The 19,848-nt window shown below is 37.3% G+C and overlaps 1 protein-coding gene across 1 annotated transcript in view; it reads right to left on the bottom strand.

The window, feature by feature from the left end:
* Window positions 1-19,848, bottom strand: part of LOC149549878 (protein BREAST CANCER SUSCEPTIBILITY 2 homolog B-like) — a 154,687-nt gene that overhangs the window by 51,855 nt on the left and 82,984 nt on the right. Inside the window, exons 7-8 of the mRNA XM_089793096.1 lie at window positions 413-535; window positions 71-319 (exon numbers count right to left, since the gene is read on the bottom strand). Of these exons, the coding sequence (XP_089649222.1) occupies window positions 71-319; window positions 413-535 (372 nt within the window). The remainder of the gene's footprint in view (window positions 1-70; window positions 320-412; window positions 536-19,848) is intronic.

Raw genomic sequence — 19,848 nt, 5'->3', positions numbered from 1 at the left:
AACAATGTAAGCAATGAGATTTTTAATAATCTGATCAACTGCAAAATCTTAAGCAGCAATGTTTGCGTACCATCCATCAGTTAATTCTATCTTTCCCAAATTATCACCAGATGGCTTTGAAATGCCATTACTAGTGTGATTCTCTGACTCCTTGGAAACCTCCATTGAACCCTTCACTGGACATGGTTCATTGTGTTCTTGATGGGGCCATACACGTATTGCTGAAACACAAAGAACCATCATGCCTGCAGCTACTGCATCTCCTTCAACAATTTTCTTGAGCGGAGAACGATGTCCACGGTTTACTTCTCTTTCATATCTACAGAACGTAACAAGAATTCATTCCAAAGTATCCCGTAATCTAAGATACATGATACTACTAATCATCTATTAACTGAAAAAATGGGTTTACCTGTACTTCAACTCTTCAAGAACATTTTGCAAGGTTAAGAATTTCCCTGCAGCTTGTCTTGCGTAGCTTCTTTCAATGCAAGCCAGCTTCCAAACTATCCATTTGTAATGGTTCTCCACCCACCTAGACAAAATTTTAGAATAAACATGAATATGAGAAAGAACTACCAAAATAAATTTGTTACGTCTAAATGGCTGTTGTTTGAAATAGTATCAATGTATAAAAGATTGCAAATCTAACAGTTTCAAATATTAGAGTGCTTGGTAAAAAAATCCATGTATAACTTCGCTATAATAAAATTCAAGAAAAAATATCATTTGATAAGTCAGATTTTTCAACAAAAGGAAATTAAATGTTTTTTTATTCAAAGCACAAAGCAAGTCCTACACATTGACATCAAGATTGCTTCAATGGCATTACCTATGTTCCACACTGTTTTCAATTTGGGATTGGATGGATGGCAGGGTACATGTTTGGGTAAAGCAGTCCAGGGGGTTTTTGAGGGGATCCAAGGGGAATGGAATAAATATTATGTGTGTCTGTGTGTAGAGAGAGAGATTTCTACTATTTGATGAAGAGCACAATAACAGCAGCAATATAAAATTGCAATTGTTTGTTTGTACCATAGATGCACTACTTCTGAAAAACTCATCAAGTATTACACAAGCTTTTGAAAAAAACTTGGTGAGTCCGAGACAAAAAATCACGGACAACAACAGAAAAGGTCGGAGACAGCAAAAAGGGCATTTTTATTTCATTTTGTTTTCTCCCTTCCGCTCCTCATGAGAAAAAAACAGTTTCCCAACCTTCTCCAAGATCATTTCCAGAAAATTGAGTGGATTTAGAGTGGATTTCAAAGCAAAATTGGATTTCCAAGTAGGTTCTAGCCATGAGAACATCCATAGCTGAATCTCATGGTGCTCAAATCAATTTTCAAGTAGAAGAAGTACTTTAGAGCATAGCAGGCTCTCTTCTTGGCCCACCTATCCACATATCTACCATCATCTTTGTAATGATTCCTACTAGAGATTTTCTGTTTAATATGTATAATTATCTATTACTATGCAATTATGTACTTAAGTTTGACTAAGAAAGAGTTGATTTACCCATAATACAAACAAATTGTAAATGCTATATTGAACATATCCCTTACTTCTTTATTTACCCATAATAGAGGATGGGGATATATTGCTATAAGATGCTTGAAACGACCTCCACAATTAAGCCCAAGGGTTTCATGAACGTCTATCAATATTACCACTTGGCCCAAGGGTTTCATGAATACCTATCAAAAAAAACTCTTGGAAGTCACCTAATTTGGGATGAATTTACCCATCTCTCCCTATACCAACCAATCTATCCTTCCAAAGGTATTCATGAAAGAAACATGATTAGGTAAACATAGTTTTCCATTACATATATATATATATATATATATATATATATATATATATATATATATATATATATATATATATATATATATATATATATATATATATATCATAGTTCCGAGAATCACGGCGATTCGTGCGATTCAGCGATTCAATTCAAGCCAAAGGATTTTTTGTGAATCGGTGAATCGAATCAGCGATAAAGAGTTTATGAAATAAGTTACTCACTAAATTTTAAGGGTTATTTAAATTTGTCGATTTGTAGCCGATTCAATTGCGATTCATGGCCGATTCACAATTCGATTCAGCCTTGCCAATTCCGATTCTTGTTACTTTGATATATATATTATAGACATACACACATATATACATATATATATTTACCATAAATAAATTTATTATCAAATTATAATTTCTTGTTCCTTTCTTATTTCTTCCATGAAGAGTATCCAAAATATATATTCTTCTCTTATTCCCTCATTGGAAATGATTTCAATCCTCCTTAAATATCCTTGAATTCGATGATTGCATCTTAATGGGAAGAGACATATCCTTTCTCTATATACTACTCTCTTGATGTATGTTCCTTTTCCTCTCTTTTCTTCCCCCTCCAAATAAAATAATATTCTTCATTTTATATCTCATTTTTGAGGGAATCACATCTTTTCGTTTCATGCCTTTTGACCACTTATTAAACTTAATTATATTTTTATTTTATTTTTAAATATTTTAAGTTAAATTTTATTTACAATTGTTTTATACTTAATTATTTTAAATATAATTCTTTTATATTTTAGTTTAGATTTTATTTATATTTATTTTATATATCAATTATACTTTAATTTAATTATTTTAGATTTTAATTTAGATTTTAGTTATATTTTAATATATTTATTTTTAATATTAAATCTTATTTTAAAAAGGGAACATACTCTTTGCAATTTTGTCTCTTGTAATTTATTTATTTGTTTTTATTTTATTTATTATTAAATCCTATTCATAAAGGATACCTAACGACCTTGGCCACTACTTCAACTACTTCAAGTTGAGCACCATGATCAATGCCACTAGCGCTAAGTGATTATTTTGTGCACAAAAACACACCTAGAGAACAACCATCATTGTGGGCAATTACGAGGAATAGGGAGGTGCATCAACAAGAAAACATTGCATTTTCCAATTTATCGTGCTTTGACAAAATCCCTTTCGATATGGCCGACAATCATTATTGGCATAATTTGGTTTCAGTGTTTCATAATTTTGGGAAAAGGCTACAAGGTGTATTATTAAAAACACTTGAGTGGGAGGTTAGTCCAATTATTTTAAGTTTTACTTTTGATAACTTATGTCAAATTTAAAATTTAGACCAAATTTACGTTTTTTTTTATTTGATTTATAGTAATTACTATTTTTATTGTGTACTTAAGTTCATGTCATATTTTCAGGTTGTTTGTGAATGCGGTTGATAAAACAAGATAAATGGTGAAAGAGAAAACAAGGGAAAAATATGGTTGTACTATTCTTCCCAATGAGTGTATGGATGGCAAAAACCACACCATCATTCATTTTTTGGTTATAAAAATAATGTTGATATCTTGAAATGGGTGGATGAATCCAACAAAATAAAAAATGTTGAAACTTCAACTTTAATGTTGAAGTATGTTGTCATGGAGGTGGGAACCGAAAATGTGGTACAAATAATAATTGATAATGTAGCAGCATATGTGGTAGTCGGTAGAATCCTCCAATACAAGACACTTTTTTGGGCACCTTATGCAACACATATCCTTGACCTTCTTTTGGAGCACATAGGCAAACTAAACTGGGTGACACCAGTTGTAGAGGATGCAAGGAGGATCACGAAATACATCTACAATCACACTTGGGTTATACATTTGATGAGAGTACATTCCCAAGGGAAAGATGTAAAGTCCCTACTTTGCAAGCATCAAAGTTTTGGCTTAGCCTATCATTGGCCCTTGTATGCTAAATTAAATGGTTAGAGGGTACTAATTGGAAAAACGTAAGTCTTTTCCCCTTTTGGATTACAAATAAAAGTATTCAATATTGCTCTTTGATTGGTTGAGTTTGGCCTCAATTGTAGCGATGATCTTTGGCACCTTTGGTTTGATGAGATTCAAGAGTTTAATATTTATAATAATTCAAGGGTTGATAGAGATGGACACTTTCTGTTTATGGTAAGACAACCCAATTAGTAGTGAATACAGTCGGCTACCTCCTAGTGAAGTCAGAATTGATTTGTGATGCTTAAAAATGGAGCTATAATATTCTAATTATTATTAAATTTATACTTCGATAATAATTAATTACCAAGTGCATATTATTAACTGAATTCACAAGTGATTGTAATAAAGTTCAAATTTAAAGTCACTTTAGTTATTAAAGCTTTCCAACTTGTTTGAGAAGCTACTTCGTAAGGAGGAAATTAAAGTAAAGAATGTTTTATCCCACATTGCTAAAAGTACAAGCATTCACTAACGAAAGAAGCTATATAAGCAAGACTATCCTTTCACTTGAGATATGTTATGAGAATATTTTATGAAGCCATTTCCTCTTGTCGCTGAAAGTCAGTGACTGATTTTTAATGACAAAAATGATCAGTAAGCTGAAGGTTGGATGCAAAGCCCGACCTTCTTTCAAGTAGATTCATTTTAGAGTCTACCATTGGAATCAAACTTTAAGTTGGATTTCTTGTATAGCAGAGACTACAGTCATTTGAAGAGCAGTGATACATCCAGCTACAGTTCTCAGGTACTTAGTTTTGCAGCACAAGTAACAAGATCTATAAGGGATACAAATGAGGATTTGCATTCTCAGCCACAACCCACAAAGTTCCTAGTGATTCACATTTGTGATCATGTTGTTTGGAGATCTGTGCAACCATAAATTAGTGGTCAGTTTGTGGAGAGATGAGTGCCTTGTGTTGGGTAATTCCTCTACATTGTTGGGCATTGAAGACATTCTTATGAAGGCCTCAAGACTAATTTGGAAGTAGCCTAACCATCTAATAGAGTTCTGGTCTATGTCAACGACCTGGTTAGTAAGCTGAACACTACATTAATCACCATTTGAGATTTTGTCTATGTTTCAAAATTGTCACTAGTGACTGAATTTTCTTACTGAGATTGTAATAACCACCAGCATACTTAAAGCAGCAGTTAGTTTGCATGCAAACTGCATGACGGAATATCTTTGAGAAGTCTAGTGCATTTTTAGAATGATATATCTGAGTATTTACATAAATGTTTATAAATTAAGTTGAAGTCTTTGAGAGATAAGTATGGCAGAAAGTGTTTCATGTTTGAAGCATAGAAGTGTAAATCTGCAAACAATGCCCATTATGCCTGATTAATCCTGAATCCCAAAGCTAGCTGATTTTTTCCCTTAAAATTTTCCGATTTATGAAAAAATTGTTGACTCCATTTTCAATAACTTTTTTTGCATTTAAAGCACATTAAGATCATAATAAAATTTCTGAAAGATGGCAAAACTTTGTAAAAAATCACTGCAAAAACCTACAAAACCCTACAAAAACTCATAAAATTGATAAATCACTCAGAAATAGGGTTGATTCCTATCAGGATAGGGCAATAATAAGACGGGTGAATAAGTGTTGCAGCACTTTTAAACCAATTCAGTACTTTACAAATTAACCATAAGCATCCACAAATCACAATGCATAGAAGTAAAGCACACATCAAAAGAGAATTCATAACACCATGAGTTTGTTCTCAAGTGTCAGCCGACTGGATGGTTCCGGCAGTGTTTTTGTAGCCGACGGAATGATTGCTGTCGATGTTTTGTATTCTATAGCCGACGGGGTGACGGTCGGCGGTATTCCTGTATTCTGTAGCCGACGTTGTCGGTAAATAGCTTGTAGCGGATGTAATGTTGTGGCCAACGGACTCCTTCGGGAAGGTTCGACGGTAGTATTTATATCCCGTCGGGGATCATTGTAAAGGAGGATCGATCTTCAATCTGCTATCTTCTATCATTAATTTTATCAAGCATAATGTATGTCTGGCATGTGCGAATATAATTCTGCTATTCTATTCCATTGTGTATGCGTTGATTCCTTTACCAGTACGGTAAACATTTGGCGCCGTTGCCTGATGGACCTGGTACGCAAGCAGGCGGATGGAAATTAAATGCCAAATCTGTTGAATAAAAATAAGAACACAGTGAAGGATAAAGATGAGATTCGCGCAAGTAGAGCTAAATTAATTCTGGCACAGCAGGCAGAGCACCAGAGGAGATTCCAGAAGATTGCCGACGGAAACCGAAGCGCGGAGGAATCACTGGAGGAGACTCGACAGCGGGTGGAGTTGGTGGAAGAAGCACAGGAGGCGTTCTTGAATTTGTGTTCGCCAAGGGAAGAGATTTCAGACGGAAGAGCATCGACTCGCACGGCTCGGAGTGCCGAGGGAGCACGAGCCTAGAGTGACATCTTCGTCCAAGATACACTTCCACGGGAGACAACTTCAGAAGATCCTTCTGCTTCACCAAGGTTCGCAGCTGTTGACACCTCTGGTGTGCGAGTTCCAACCTCCGGTGTGGGAGTTCAGACCGTCGGTATGGGAGTGCAGACCTCCGATATGGGAGTTCAAACCGCCAGTGTAGGAGTGCAGACCTCTGGTGTGGGAGTTCAGACCTCCGATGTGGGAGTTCAGATCGCCAATGTGGGAGTGCAGACCGCCGGTGCGGGAGTGAACAGTGCCAGTGTTGCAGGAACAAACAACACTCGTGCACAAAATCTAGGAGTGATGGTAGGACCCAAAGAAAAACTGCTGAAGTTCAATGGCGATGGTACGGCTGATCCCATTCGACATTGCAAAACATGTGAAACGATCTGAAAGGGAAATGGGATAACTGATGAAGATGACTGGATGAGGCAATTTTCGGCAACCCTACGAGGGGTAGTGATTGATTGGTCTTCAGATATGGATCCACAAAAGCTAAATAGCTGGGATAACATTAAAAAGGAGTTCCTAGCAGAATTTAAACTGTTGCGGGATGATAATGAAATCATAGCAGAGATTTTCAATACCAAGCAAGGGAAGAATGAGACTGTCTGCATCTACGCCAAGAGATTAAAAGACTTAATAAACAAAATGGAAAGCAAGCCGACGGACAGACTTTAGAAAAGATGGTTCGTGGAAGGCCTCCGCTCAAAGTTGCGAAGGAAAATGAAAATTGTGCCACAGTCATCATACGCGGACGCTTATAACAGAGCACTGGACCTCGAAAGTGAGCAGAAGACAAAGAAGAAGAAAACTAGCTCATCTGATTCTGACGACAACGAGCCTGCCGGAGACGATAGCAACGACGATGAAGGCAGCAGTAAGAAAGTTCGTGCCCTACAAAAGGATATAATCCGCATGATGGAGTTTAAAAACATTCAGAAGGAGCCAAAAGGTAGTGAGCTATGGTGCACGGAGTGTAAGACCGACAATCATACTAAAGGATCGTGTCCAAAGAACCAATTTTGTGACATTTGTCAGATCATGGGCCATTCGACAAAAGAGTGCCCCTTTAACATGAAGACAAGAGGATCTCCACAGGTGTTTCTTAAACAAGAGGCTTCTCCGTCGGGCAGTAGCGGAAATACAAATAGCGCAGGTGCCACATCCGGAGGATACAGGAATAATAGCAGAGGGCAAAATAACAACAATGCAAACAATACCAATAATAATGGGAGCCGAGGTCGAACCTAGTATGATGCAAACGGACGACCGATCGTTCAATGTCGAGCATGCAATTTGTGGGGTCATTTTGCGTGGGATTGTACAACGGCAAACACACCCAAACTACTGTGCAGATGGTGCGGACTTGACGATCACGAAGATTCCAAGTGTCCAAAGTCTGGAGTAAACTTGATCACTGTCGACACGGATGTAGACGAGGTTCTGGCAATTACACGGAGGCAAGCGGAGGAAAAGAGAAAATCGGGGGAAGCGCAGGCAGAAATTGCAAAGGCATCGTCGACGGAGACATCTCAGTTGAAGGACATCACTAGCACCTTGGCAAGGAACTTCGCAGAACAAAACATCGTACGACAAATCTTACAAACGGAGGTACCAGTCAAGATAAGTGACCTCACAATGCCCCAGTTACGGACAGCCATTCTAAATCATGCACCATTTCCGAAAGCAACGAAGGACACAGGAAGGGACAGTAGTGCAACGACGGCAATAGACCCTATGCTTCTGGCTCTCACGACGGGAAGGCATCCGGCGATCGTCGAGATGGGAATTTTGGGAAAGGTTCTGACAGACACAATTGTCGACGGAGGGTTCGGTGTGAATGTGTTACCGGAGGATACCTGGAAGAAGTTGGGAAAGCCGACCTTATGGCCACCTGCATTCCAGTTGCTCACGGCAGACCAACACGGAATCAAACCGTTGGGAATCTTGAAAGCGCAACCGGTAACTATTGGAACGCAACCATTTTTATTGGATTTTGTGGTTATTCCATTGAAAAGAAAAGGATATAATGCTATTTTGGGACGAGATTGGTTGGTGCAAGCAAAAGTAAAACATGATTGGAAACGAAATACCCTGTCAATGGAGGGCGGAGGCAAAAGATTCACAATTGACCTGCACACACAAATGGTCGGCGAGGAGGCAGCATCGTCAGATTCGGAAAGTGAAGGCGAGAGTGATGACGAAGGAAAGAGAAGAATGGAACCAGACGAAGGAGGAGTATTGAGACTTGACGGAGGATCGAATGACGACGACCTGGACTCGATGAATGGCCTTTTCCACTGGCAAATAGAAGACTACGAATTGTTTTCGAGTTGTAATATGCTAAGGGTCGATGAAGGTGAGAAAAAGGAGGAAAATGAGTGTCCGGAGGAATATGGAGAAGCAGATGACACAAAGGAGGTTATGGCTGAAGAAGGGAAGGACATACAATACAGACCCAGAAAAAAGAAAAATTCCATCGTCCGGTACACGGTGAACGAACCGCACAAGAAGAAAAGAATGCATCGCACCATAAAATTGGTTGAAGGGTGCCGACAACAAGGAAATAAGCTAGATGTGCGACAACCGCAGGCACAATGGGCAACGGAGGTAACACAGAACAAACGTAAGGCCTGGCATAACAAACATCTCAAACTCAACAAGTTTCCGCCAGGGCAGTTGGTACTCAAGTACGACGGTCGGAATGAAGTCAAATTGAAAAAATTTAAGGCCAGATGGGTTGGACCATATCAGATCCAAAAGGTCGGCAACAATGGATCAATAAAATTGGAGACATTGGACGAGCAAGAGGTGCCTCCGGTAGTCAACGGATTTAAATTGCAAATATATGGTGCTAGGAATCCGTCGCTGTTGCAGAATGGCTAGCTGACTCCCTCGTCATTGCAAAATGGCGACGCCTGGAGGCAAAATTGAGATGTTGTTTTCCTTTTTTGTAAAAATATTTAAAACAAAAAAAAAAATTGGAAGCTTTTCCCCGCGGCTTGTCTCAAACCTCCAGCAAGTAGTCCGCAGGAACTAATCTGCGGGGGTCATTTTTTTCACGCTATATAACATGTCCGCGATTGTTTTGTCCGCGGAAACTATGTAAGACTGTGTTATATACTCAGCGAATCCGAAGGGGATTTTGAACACCAATTCGATTTGGCCTTTGGCAGCATCGATTCAAAGCCAAATTGTGCCTCTTCTGTCGAAGATCTGTTCCTGAAAGACTTGCGAATTCATCTTGCGACAGTGCGACAAGAACTTGTAAATCTCAGCATTTGGAATTCCATTTTTTTTAAGATCGCAGGGGTGCTAGGTTCTGTCGTGGTTTGTGCCGTTAGTATTGAAGGGTTTGAGGTGATTTGGATGGGGGAAATCAGAATTCGAACACGTGACTTGTGGCCAAGCGAGGAATATGCCTTTCATCCGCTTTCAATTTAATCTGAATCGATCATTGGCAGAATTGGATCGACATATTTGGTGTTTTCCTTCGCCTTCATTGCCTTAAGTTGCAGTCCGCAAGAGTTGCTCTGTGGCCCTAGGAGTGCGTGTTTGAGCTGGAGATTCGAAGTGCCGGGAAGGTGTATGGAGGAGCTATACAAATTAAAAAAAATTTAAAAAAAAAAAACGATGACATTCAAGTTGTTCGGAATGAGTAGCAGATGATGCCAAAGGGAAGGGGAAGCATCAGTGGCTGCCAGAAAGAGTGCAGAATCGGCAAAAAATGACAGAAATGGTGTGTTCCGTGCAGTTTTGTGTGGGTTTCAGAGTGCTAATTTGGTCTTGGCGTTGCCCCCTGGACCCCCAGTCGTTGCGGATATTAGTCATGGGAGTCTGACCAGTTGAGAAGAGTTGAAGTTGCTGCAAGCATGGACTGTCTGTGTACCAGAGGCACTGGGAGTAGGTGTTGGCCGAGAGGCTATCTTGGTGGATGCGTAGAGAGCTCGAGAGGAGCTGATCATCCAACTGGAAGCACTGCAGCAACACTTGGCTCAAGGTACCGAGGAGTTGAAAACAAAGTAAGCAACACAGGTGGCTATCAAGGTCAGCTTCATTAAGGAGGCAGTGTTGTGTTAGCAAAGGCTACAGGCACGGGACGAAAATATTTTGTTAGTTGTCAGGAGACGACTTTTCTTTTTGAGGGGGATGGTGTCAGCCGACTGGATGGTTTCGGCGGTGTTTCTGTAGCCGACGGAATGATTGTCGTCAGTGTTTTGTATTTTGCAGCCGACGGGGTGATGGTCGGCGGTATTCCTGTATTCTGTAGCCGACGTCATCGGTAAATAGTTTGTAGCAGATGTAATGTTGTGGCCGACAGACTCCTTCGGGAAGGTTCGGTGGTAGTATTTATATCCCGTCGGGGATCATTGTAAAGGGGGATCAATCTTCAATCTGCTATCTTCTATCATTAATCTTATCAAGCATAATGTATGTCTGGCATGTGCGAATATAATTCTGCTATTCTGTTCCATTGTGTATGCGTTGATTCTTTTACCAGTATGGTAAACATCAAGGAAACCCTGGCCAAGAGAAAACCTGGTGGGGATGATACCCACAAGATGGTATACTAATCTGAAAATATCTTTGTTAAGTAGGAGATATACTAATCTGAAAATATCTTTGTTAGGAGATCTAACCTTGTTAGGAGTTGTAATATCCCTAGCCAATATTCTACCAACCTTTTCTCATACAAAAATTTCAGCATATAATAGATAACTCGTGCAAATTAAACCTGTAATATAAACCAAAAAATGAACTGATAAATGCTCATTAAATATTCAATTTGATACAACTTCAAACTAGTTATTGTATTATAAATCAGCAATACAATAACAACATGCATAAACCCAATCCTAAAAAAGTATTACAGTCAGATTGGAAACACCAAGCAAGAACCTGTATGAGCAATGTGAACTCCATCTTCATTCCACCACAAGGCTGAGTTGGGTTAATGTCCGATTTGCAAGAAGAATCTAAAGGTGTTCGTCCTTGGGATCATGAAACTAAAAGCCAAGCTCCCACTTCCTCAAGGGAAAACTGGAAACACTCCAAATCTAAGCATAGCTAAAAATGAACAACCTCCTCTTTTAATGCTCAACAATGACTCTTCAACTCCACTCTTCTCTCTTTCGTCTAATTCCCCTTTTGTCACCTTTTAACCTAAGTTATTGATGTTGGTTCTAATGCTGATGTGGGTGTGGGGTGCTGATGTTTGGATTGGCAAATTTTTTGGGGGGATTTTGAATGCGCTTGGGTGCGTCCATGGGGGATTTTGAATGCGCTTGGGTGCGTCCATATATATATATATATATATATATATATATATATATATATATATATATATATATATATATATATATATATATAAAGTTGTCAACTATAATTTATGTATGCAAAGAAATACAAGAAATATACAAAAATAAACCATTCATTGAATCATTATCACAATCAAATTGAAATAATAGTATGTCTAATTAGTAAATTACTCGAGTTCAAAATTCCAATGCAATTCGAATTACAAAATCAAAACATAGTTCATGGTTCAATGTTGATCAATCAAGAGTCAAGGTTCAAGATTCACAAATCACATTCAATCATTTAGAATCATAAGGATTCTCAAAAAAATCCACATTCTCATCATCTCCTCCAACTGCAACACTTGCAAGTTCATTTGAACCATGCATGGTTCCAATTGTGCTAGATGCACGTGCTTTGATGTTATCAACATCATCATCTGTCATCACAGTAAGATCCTAAAGTGTTGCATCCAAGTTTGCACAATCAAGGGCTACATTCCAAAGCTCGGTTGACACTTCCTTGTATCCATCCTCCTTACGTGACAAAAGACGCAAGTTGGTATGTATATAAACCAAGATATCAGCTCTCTTTTAGCCCAACCGATTGTGCTTCACTGAATGAATATAGGAGTATGTACTCCAATTCCATTTAGCAGCAAAAGAACTTGCAACCTGAATAGTGTTCATAAAAAATTAAAATTAAACGTACAAATAAAAAGCAAATTAGAGAATGATAAACACTAAAGTGTAGAATACAATTACTAAATAAATAAATAAATGAAAACTTACTTGTGAGAGGATCTTGATTGCAAGAGGTTATAGATGCTTGAATGGTTGACCATACATGTACCATCATGTGATAGCTCCCATGTCATTTTGGTCCTTTATTGCATATGGAGTGAGTTTTGATCCTAAAGCAAATAAGACAAACTCTAGCCTCATCTTTTTGTGCATTTCATCATCTCGGAAGAGTCTCACAAATGCAGCGTAGCACCTAGTAGCAACTTCTTCATCCGCATATGATGCAATTCTATCCGATATAGCAAGTATTTCTTGGCTATAGTACCATGGAGATAAGGCATATGCAAGGAGGTGCAATGGGGTGGTCATCCTCTCCCACCGATGATGAATGATATCCTCCACCTTTTGCACAAGGCTTCACATTTTGTGGGGTTAGTCTCATGTGCTTGAATAGAAAGCTTTACCTTTTCTACCATAGTGTCCATGCCATCGTACACATCCCCCAAGCAAAGTGCATTTATATCGGCAAAGCGTAGCATAGTCATGATAGTCTCAGTGAAATCCAATACAAATTGCAATCGAGCCCACTAATGCTCATCCAAGATTATACCCCTAACCTTTAAGGCTCTCTTTGAATTTGAAGCCTTCCATATAGCCCATTGGTTACAAATAACCATTTGGCCCAATGTTAATTCCACCTTGAGGATTCATTTCAGAACAACAGTATGAGATGCAAATCTAATCTTAGCAACCTATAAGCAAGTTGACAATATGACAACAAATATAAAACGAAGTTATAAACAAGAAATTTAATAATTAAATGAAGATAAAACTTATTCAAAATAAATAAATAAATGAAACTAAGTAATTACAATTTTGAATCTACCTTCAACAACTCCAACTTGGAGAATGATTTGAATATAGATTGTGACATTTGGTGGTTTTTCACAAACACGTGCATCTCCTCTCCCTCTTGGTATATTTGCTTCACCCAATCGATTTGGGTGCCAATTTATTGCATGACGAAGTTTAGAGAGTATACAGTGCATGGTGTCCAAAAAATATGGTTGTATCAAGACTCGAGAAAAGCATCTGCCCCCCTACAATTCGTGGCATTATCCGTGACCACCTGGACCACATTCTCACTACCCACCGTCTCTATTACCTCAATGAGAATTCTAGAAATGAATTGTGAATACTTAACTTGTCCTTCACAATCAATAGCCCTCAAAAACATTGCCCCTTTGGGAGACATTGAAATCACATTTATCAATGGTCAATTTCTTGTGTCTTTCCATCTATTAAACACAATAGTTATGCCAGAAGTTTTCCAAGATGTCCTAATTGGTTGAAGAGCTTTGTCTATAAAAATCTTTTCTTTTTGCAAAAGAGTGGTACGCACCTTTTCAAACCTAGGGCTAATGTAATCAGTTGGTGCTCTAAATATGGTTGCAACCATTTCCTTCCAATATGGTGATCTTATCAAATTGAAAGGAAGACCATTGGCATAAAGGCAACATGCAATTGCTTCCTCAGCAATATCTCTTGCCTTCATTTTGAATGCTTGATCCAATTGACCTCTTTTGCAAGTAATAACTTCTACTTCATCATCCTCCTCTCCCACTTCCAAGAATGGATGTTTGGAGGATGCAACATGATCGATGGACACATTCACTTTGCTCTCTGAAGATGAAGGTTTGCACAAACTTTTTTTTTATTTACTCACTAAACGATAAGCAACCTCTTGTTCTTTTATGAATCCGGCTAATTGTGCATCACTCAACCTTTTTCCATCTTTACTTTCCTGCACAATGTTATTCTTTTACCAATAGGACCCATAAAATGAGCTTTGACCCAAGAATATGAGTTGTCAAATGGTCTACTATGACATACATTACATTTCCAAATGTATGACCCACCTCTAAAAACCTGTGATGATCTTGTGGTGTGTCTCCATAATGGAGATGCCACATCAATATTGAAGTTATCACTCTGTTCAGCTTGTCCTACTGCTGAACTTTGACTATCAGTAGTAGCCATTCTTGCACAATAGAAATTATGAATCTAATAAGAAAATAGAAAAAAATTAACTCAGAAATGTTTAAAAAAACTATGAACATGAAACATACAAGTGCAAATATACAATACTAAAATACTAAAAAAAATCATGAAGATCTAAAAAAAATCACTAAAAAAACTCATGAAATGGATCAAATGCTTACCTTAGGTGCTTAATCGTCCTTTGTGGAAGCTCAATAGAGACCATATGAATGATCCTCTTCAAAACTAATGACCTTGCTTTCAAAATGCGACAATAGAGACCAAATGAGAAGAGAACCCAGTTGCAAAGAAAATGGAAATAATGGGCAATAATGACCTATTTTAGGGCCATTTTAGGATTGTGAAGCAAATAGGAGAAAAAAATATTTTAAAAAATCCTATTAAGAACATTGTTGTCAATCAGGATTGCGCCTATAGCAAGATGTAAAATCTAGCTATCCTGCTGAAACAATGGAAACTCTCTCGACTGGTGGTTTGTCCTAAAATGAGAGAAGAATCTCCAGAAGCTAGGCCAGTTCCTAAATTGTGATCACCTAATCCTAAATTATACTCGAGATAAGAGTAAGAAATGAACGAATGAATAATGAAAAAACTAATCTAAATGAGGTGATACACCAATGGTTTTGAATGTAACTTTGACCACTTCAGCGCAAACTACGAAAAGACAATTGATTCACAATACTCAGACAATCATATAATCACAAAAGTGTTTCTATGTAAGGATTGGAACCTCTTGCTTTGAAAGGGATACCTAAGTTTCACCAATTTTTTGCAAGAAAACAATAATCACAAACATAGACCTGCAATCACATGTATCACGATTCAAATCTGCAACTAGGAACGTAACTAAAATGAAGGCGAACACAACATTAAAGTAAGAAATTCACAAAATTGCACAAGAATCTATGAGAAGGAACCACTGAATCTCTATAATCAATGCTAGAAAAATAATCTCTGCTACAAATGCCCTTACAAACAATTCAAAATTTGCAATGTGCAAAAATCTGAATCCAAAAGAAGGTCCTTCATAATGAGGTGAAAGTACAATATATAGAAAATAAACCCTAACTCGGATTCCAAAATCGTGCCTAGGCAAGATAATCAAAAAAATGATGAAAACTATGAAGGAGCCTCTGAAAACTGCACTCAACCACCTGCCCAACTGATGGATAACTCAAAAATTGCCTCTAGCTCTCCAAAATCATGCACAAAAGATCAAACTCGGATGCATTCAGTAACCCACAAAAATAGCATGTAAAACTGCTCCTAATTATGCAATATATTCATAAAATAAGCCCTCAATCTGAACTGTATGCATAAGTGATCTCAACTACCCCATAAACTGCTAAAAATATCATCAAATAATCCATAAATCTACATGTGAAACTAGAACTGAACTTCTTTGTTCCAAAAATATCTTTCCAACCTTCCCTCCTTGCATATAGGCATAAAAAAAAAACACTAACTCCCTTAATTCCCTTTAAATAATTAATAAAATCAATGGTTTTATATTTACAACCACTTGATTTATTAATTTTACAATTAAGAGTTACTTTTTATTATATTTAATATTAACGTGTTTATTATTTTTATTTTATTTTATTTTTGATAAACATGTTAGTATTAAATATAATAAAGGGAATTTATTAAATATATTTTACAAATATTATTTATATTAAATGATTATAATATTGAACTCATTTAACATATATAATATTTATAAAATATATTTATTAATATAAGGCCTAAATCAAAGGATGGAGTTTTTTAAAATATAAGTTTTATATGCCTTCTTGTCATATCAATGATATTTGGCATTATATAAAACATGCATATAAAACTTATATTTTAAGAATTTTCAAAATATCTAAGTCCAAATACGGACCCGAAATACTTATGCAATATAACAAAAGGTCGAAAGTATGAAAGACTAAAAATGAAAGGCAAAAGACAAGTAAATCTAGTCTTCAGTTGTCCTTCACACAAAGGGAGAGTGCTTGCATAGAGGGTTTCAAAACCCTAGCTGTATGAAGGAAGTTTTGCTGCGATTTTCTTCTTACTGGTGGGCTTTGGACACCATATTTTGCTTCTTTGGCTGTGGGTTCTTGTAATATTTGCTGAGGACTCCATGTTTTTTTCTTTGGGCAGCGGATTTTAGTTGTTGGATGGCTTGCTGTGACGCCATATTTGATGTAGATTCTAGGCGTTTTTTGTCATGGCACCAGTATTCTTTTGACCGGGCATTCATTGCGTGAGCTCGCTTTTTCTTCTTGTTGGAGCTCGGACCATGTTTTTTACTGATAGAGGCTATTTCTTGTTAGCCATGGACGTATTTCTTTGGTTTTTTCCTTCCAGCCATGAGTTTTATTTGCTGGGTTGTATGGACATGAACGGCTTCATTGCTTCGTTGTTGGATATGAAGCCTTCCATGCATGAGCTCCACGTGCTGGCTGGCCATCATTCCTTGGATGCCATTTTTTCTTGCTGGGCGCTCCTTCATGGCTGTGAGCTGTATGAGTTAAGCTCTTCAGTTCTGATTTATATATCTGGGCACTATTTCTTCACTATTTATAAAGGTTTCTTCTCCATGTGCTGGCTGTAAGTATATGACAGCCTTCTTCCTTTCACAATTTCTTTTATGCATTTGTTAAAAACATGAGGTAATACCACTAAATCTGTACCTGGATTTGTATATTTGAATGATTTTTTGCCAAATAAGGGTTTCCTTCTGCTGAATATGCACAATGTTGCTCATTAAATTGTTTATCTGCTAGCTGTGATCTATGAAAACCTTATTTCGTGGGTCTTATGAATATGGAGAGATATAAAATAAAATTCCCAAATCTTCATATGAACATTGTATATATTTTTCACGGATTTGCACGAGATTTTCTTTACCTTTCTTCAAGTTTGCCATTCTTGGAAAAAAAAACAAGTCATCACACTATATGAACACCCCTGTTGTGTCTCTCTTCTCTTTAATGGCTTCATTTTCCTCTTTTTTGGTAAACTGGTTTAGATCTTTACTCGCTGCTATTTTCCTTCCTTATTACCTGTCTGAGATTGAATGCTGGTTAGGCTGAATAATAACTGATTTTCTGACCTGGATGATAAACCTGCTGTAATGTGCTTGTTTTTTAAAAAAATTCAACTTCCTTGGTTGCTGCATCCTTATGACTGTGGCACTCTTCTTGGTTTGTTATCTATATACATATCAGATTTTTAAAATTTTACCTTATGCACTCGCAGACTTGTATGATGAGATTCTCTCCTTTTATTTGTCTTTTTGCTCGAATATGACATTAGATACAAGTGATCCTTTGTGATTAACTTCTCATGGAAAGCTCAAATTGCTGATACTCCTTGTTCTATTCATTGATATATCATATATTAAGAAAGAATTGCAGCACGAAAATAAAGTTTTTTCCACCCAAATTCTGTTTTCTGTTACCGTAATGTCTCTACCAGTATGCATTAATGATCTTCTTGATGTTGATGCCCCTATTTATATACATTTATATTGTCCTATAGCAGATTTTCCTCTTTTTCTATTGATTTGGCACTGATAATTAGTTCTGACTAACCTTGTCACTGATTGCATCCGTACTTTCTTGATATATGCTGAAATATAATTGCAGAAATATTTGAAATTTCTTTAGCCTAAGACTTTCAACTTTACATGTCCTCCATGATTCGACCGGAAGGTCCCATACCTGAAACTTATGTATGCACCCTCGACAGTCTCCTCTCGTCCTTTGTCTTCGCCCCTCCTTGATTTGACCAGAAAGTTTCATGCTTGTAACTAATGCACGTCCTTTCAATGATCTCCTCAATGCCTTTAATCAGCTACATTGGTTTAACCGGAAGGTCCCATACCTGAAACTTATGTATACCCCCTCAACAGTCTCCCCAATATCTTCTATCTTTGCCCAGATAAACTCAGCCAAAAGGCTTTATGCATGTAACTAGCATGATCCTTCTATAGCCTCAAGTCTTCATACCTGTATCTGCATATGGAACAAACTCATTAGTAAAAAACATATTTTATCTTCCATCGGATTTTTCTTGCCTTCTTGCCTTTTAGCATAGATATCTGAATCACCATGTTGTAGAAACAATAGAGTATAGATGATAGGAAAGTTTTCCATTGCTCAGTTCATATGAACTGACCCATTTCTTTGTTCATTTTTTGCAGGTTTACTCCCAGATGGAGATGCAGGATCAGCCCTTCGGCAAGAAACCTTCCATTCAGGCAATAGATGCCTTTCCTTTTATCTCCTTTTAAGTACTTTTCTGTTTTGTACAATGTGTTTAATTCAGATATTTATGTTAGGAGCTGAAAGCACTAGTAATATCTGAATGCATTGTATTCAAGTACTGTGTAAGCATGAACACTTTGTAAAAAAAAAAAAAAAAATTGAATACTTGAATAAAAAGTATTATTTTTAGCACTTGTATCCTGAAAAAGTGATCAATTCTCTTCTTTATGATTCTTGTACTTTGCTTACTGCACTCTTTTCGTTCTGTACTGTATATTCTCAGCAGCTAAACATACTTAGTCAGCAGATAGAACATATTTAGTTTAGCGTAAAACATAACAATTTAAGAGGCATGTTAAATTGGTAACACACATGTTTTACTTGGTCACTTAAGTGACTGGCCGCTCAAACCATCTAGATGCTCACGGGATGCACCTGGATGCTCAACCGATGCTCTCAGGATGCTCTTCCAAGCACCTCGCACGCATCCACAAGAGAAAGGTGTGATTCCTAGCAGCATCCCCCGCATTCATGCACCAGAACGCATCCGCATCCCCCTTGTTCCCAAACACATCAGTAACTTAGCTTTTAACTTCCTTTAATAGTATTAAATTGGCCCATTTTTAATCTACATTAAGCTCTCAATTACCAAATTTAATATTATATATGTTCGGCCTGACATTTCTCAATGCCCCAAAAAGGAGACATTGCAGTCATTACTCCTTGAGATTGCTTGCCCTCAAACAATCGGAACCAAGATCCCATACAAATTTGCAAGTAGCTCTTTAGCCAAACCTGAAAACATAGCCTATCACATGGTAGAGTAGAGTGTCTAAATGCATCTCTACAATCAATAGAATTCCTAGATAGAGACTCTAATCATAACTACATCAAATCTCAAACTGTGTAGTATCACAACACAATCCACATAATGCAAATCAAGCACGTTGCTAGCACTTGGATCCCAAACCAGCCTATCAACACAATCCTGGGTGTAGAAATAGATGATCAGTGAGTCACCAACCTCCTCAATCAACTAGCTCAACATACTGCCCAAGTGTAAGGGAACCAACTCATTATGCCTCAAGATTTTGCTTCCCTAACTTGAATCAACATCAAGAATGTCAATACTGTCACCAATATGCAGCTGAACCAGAAAGGTAAACATCTCATAAAGAATATATTGCAACATGTGTA

Source organism: Cupressus sempervirens, chromosome 7 (genome assembly GCF_028749045.1).
Source record: "Cupressus sempervirens isolate cs-2001-9-10 chromosome 7, ASM2874904v1, whole genome shotgun sequence".
Taxonomy (NCBI): Eukaryota; Viridiplantae; Streptophyta; class Pinopsida; order Cupressales; family Cupressaceae; genus Cupressus; species Cupressus sempervirens.
The sequence above is the reverse complement of the archived record's forward strand: the minus strand, read 5'-3'. Positions and strand labels throughout refer to the sequence as shown.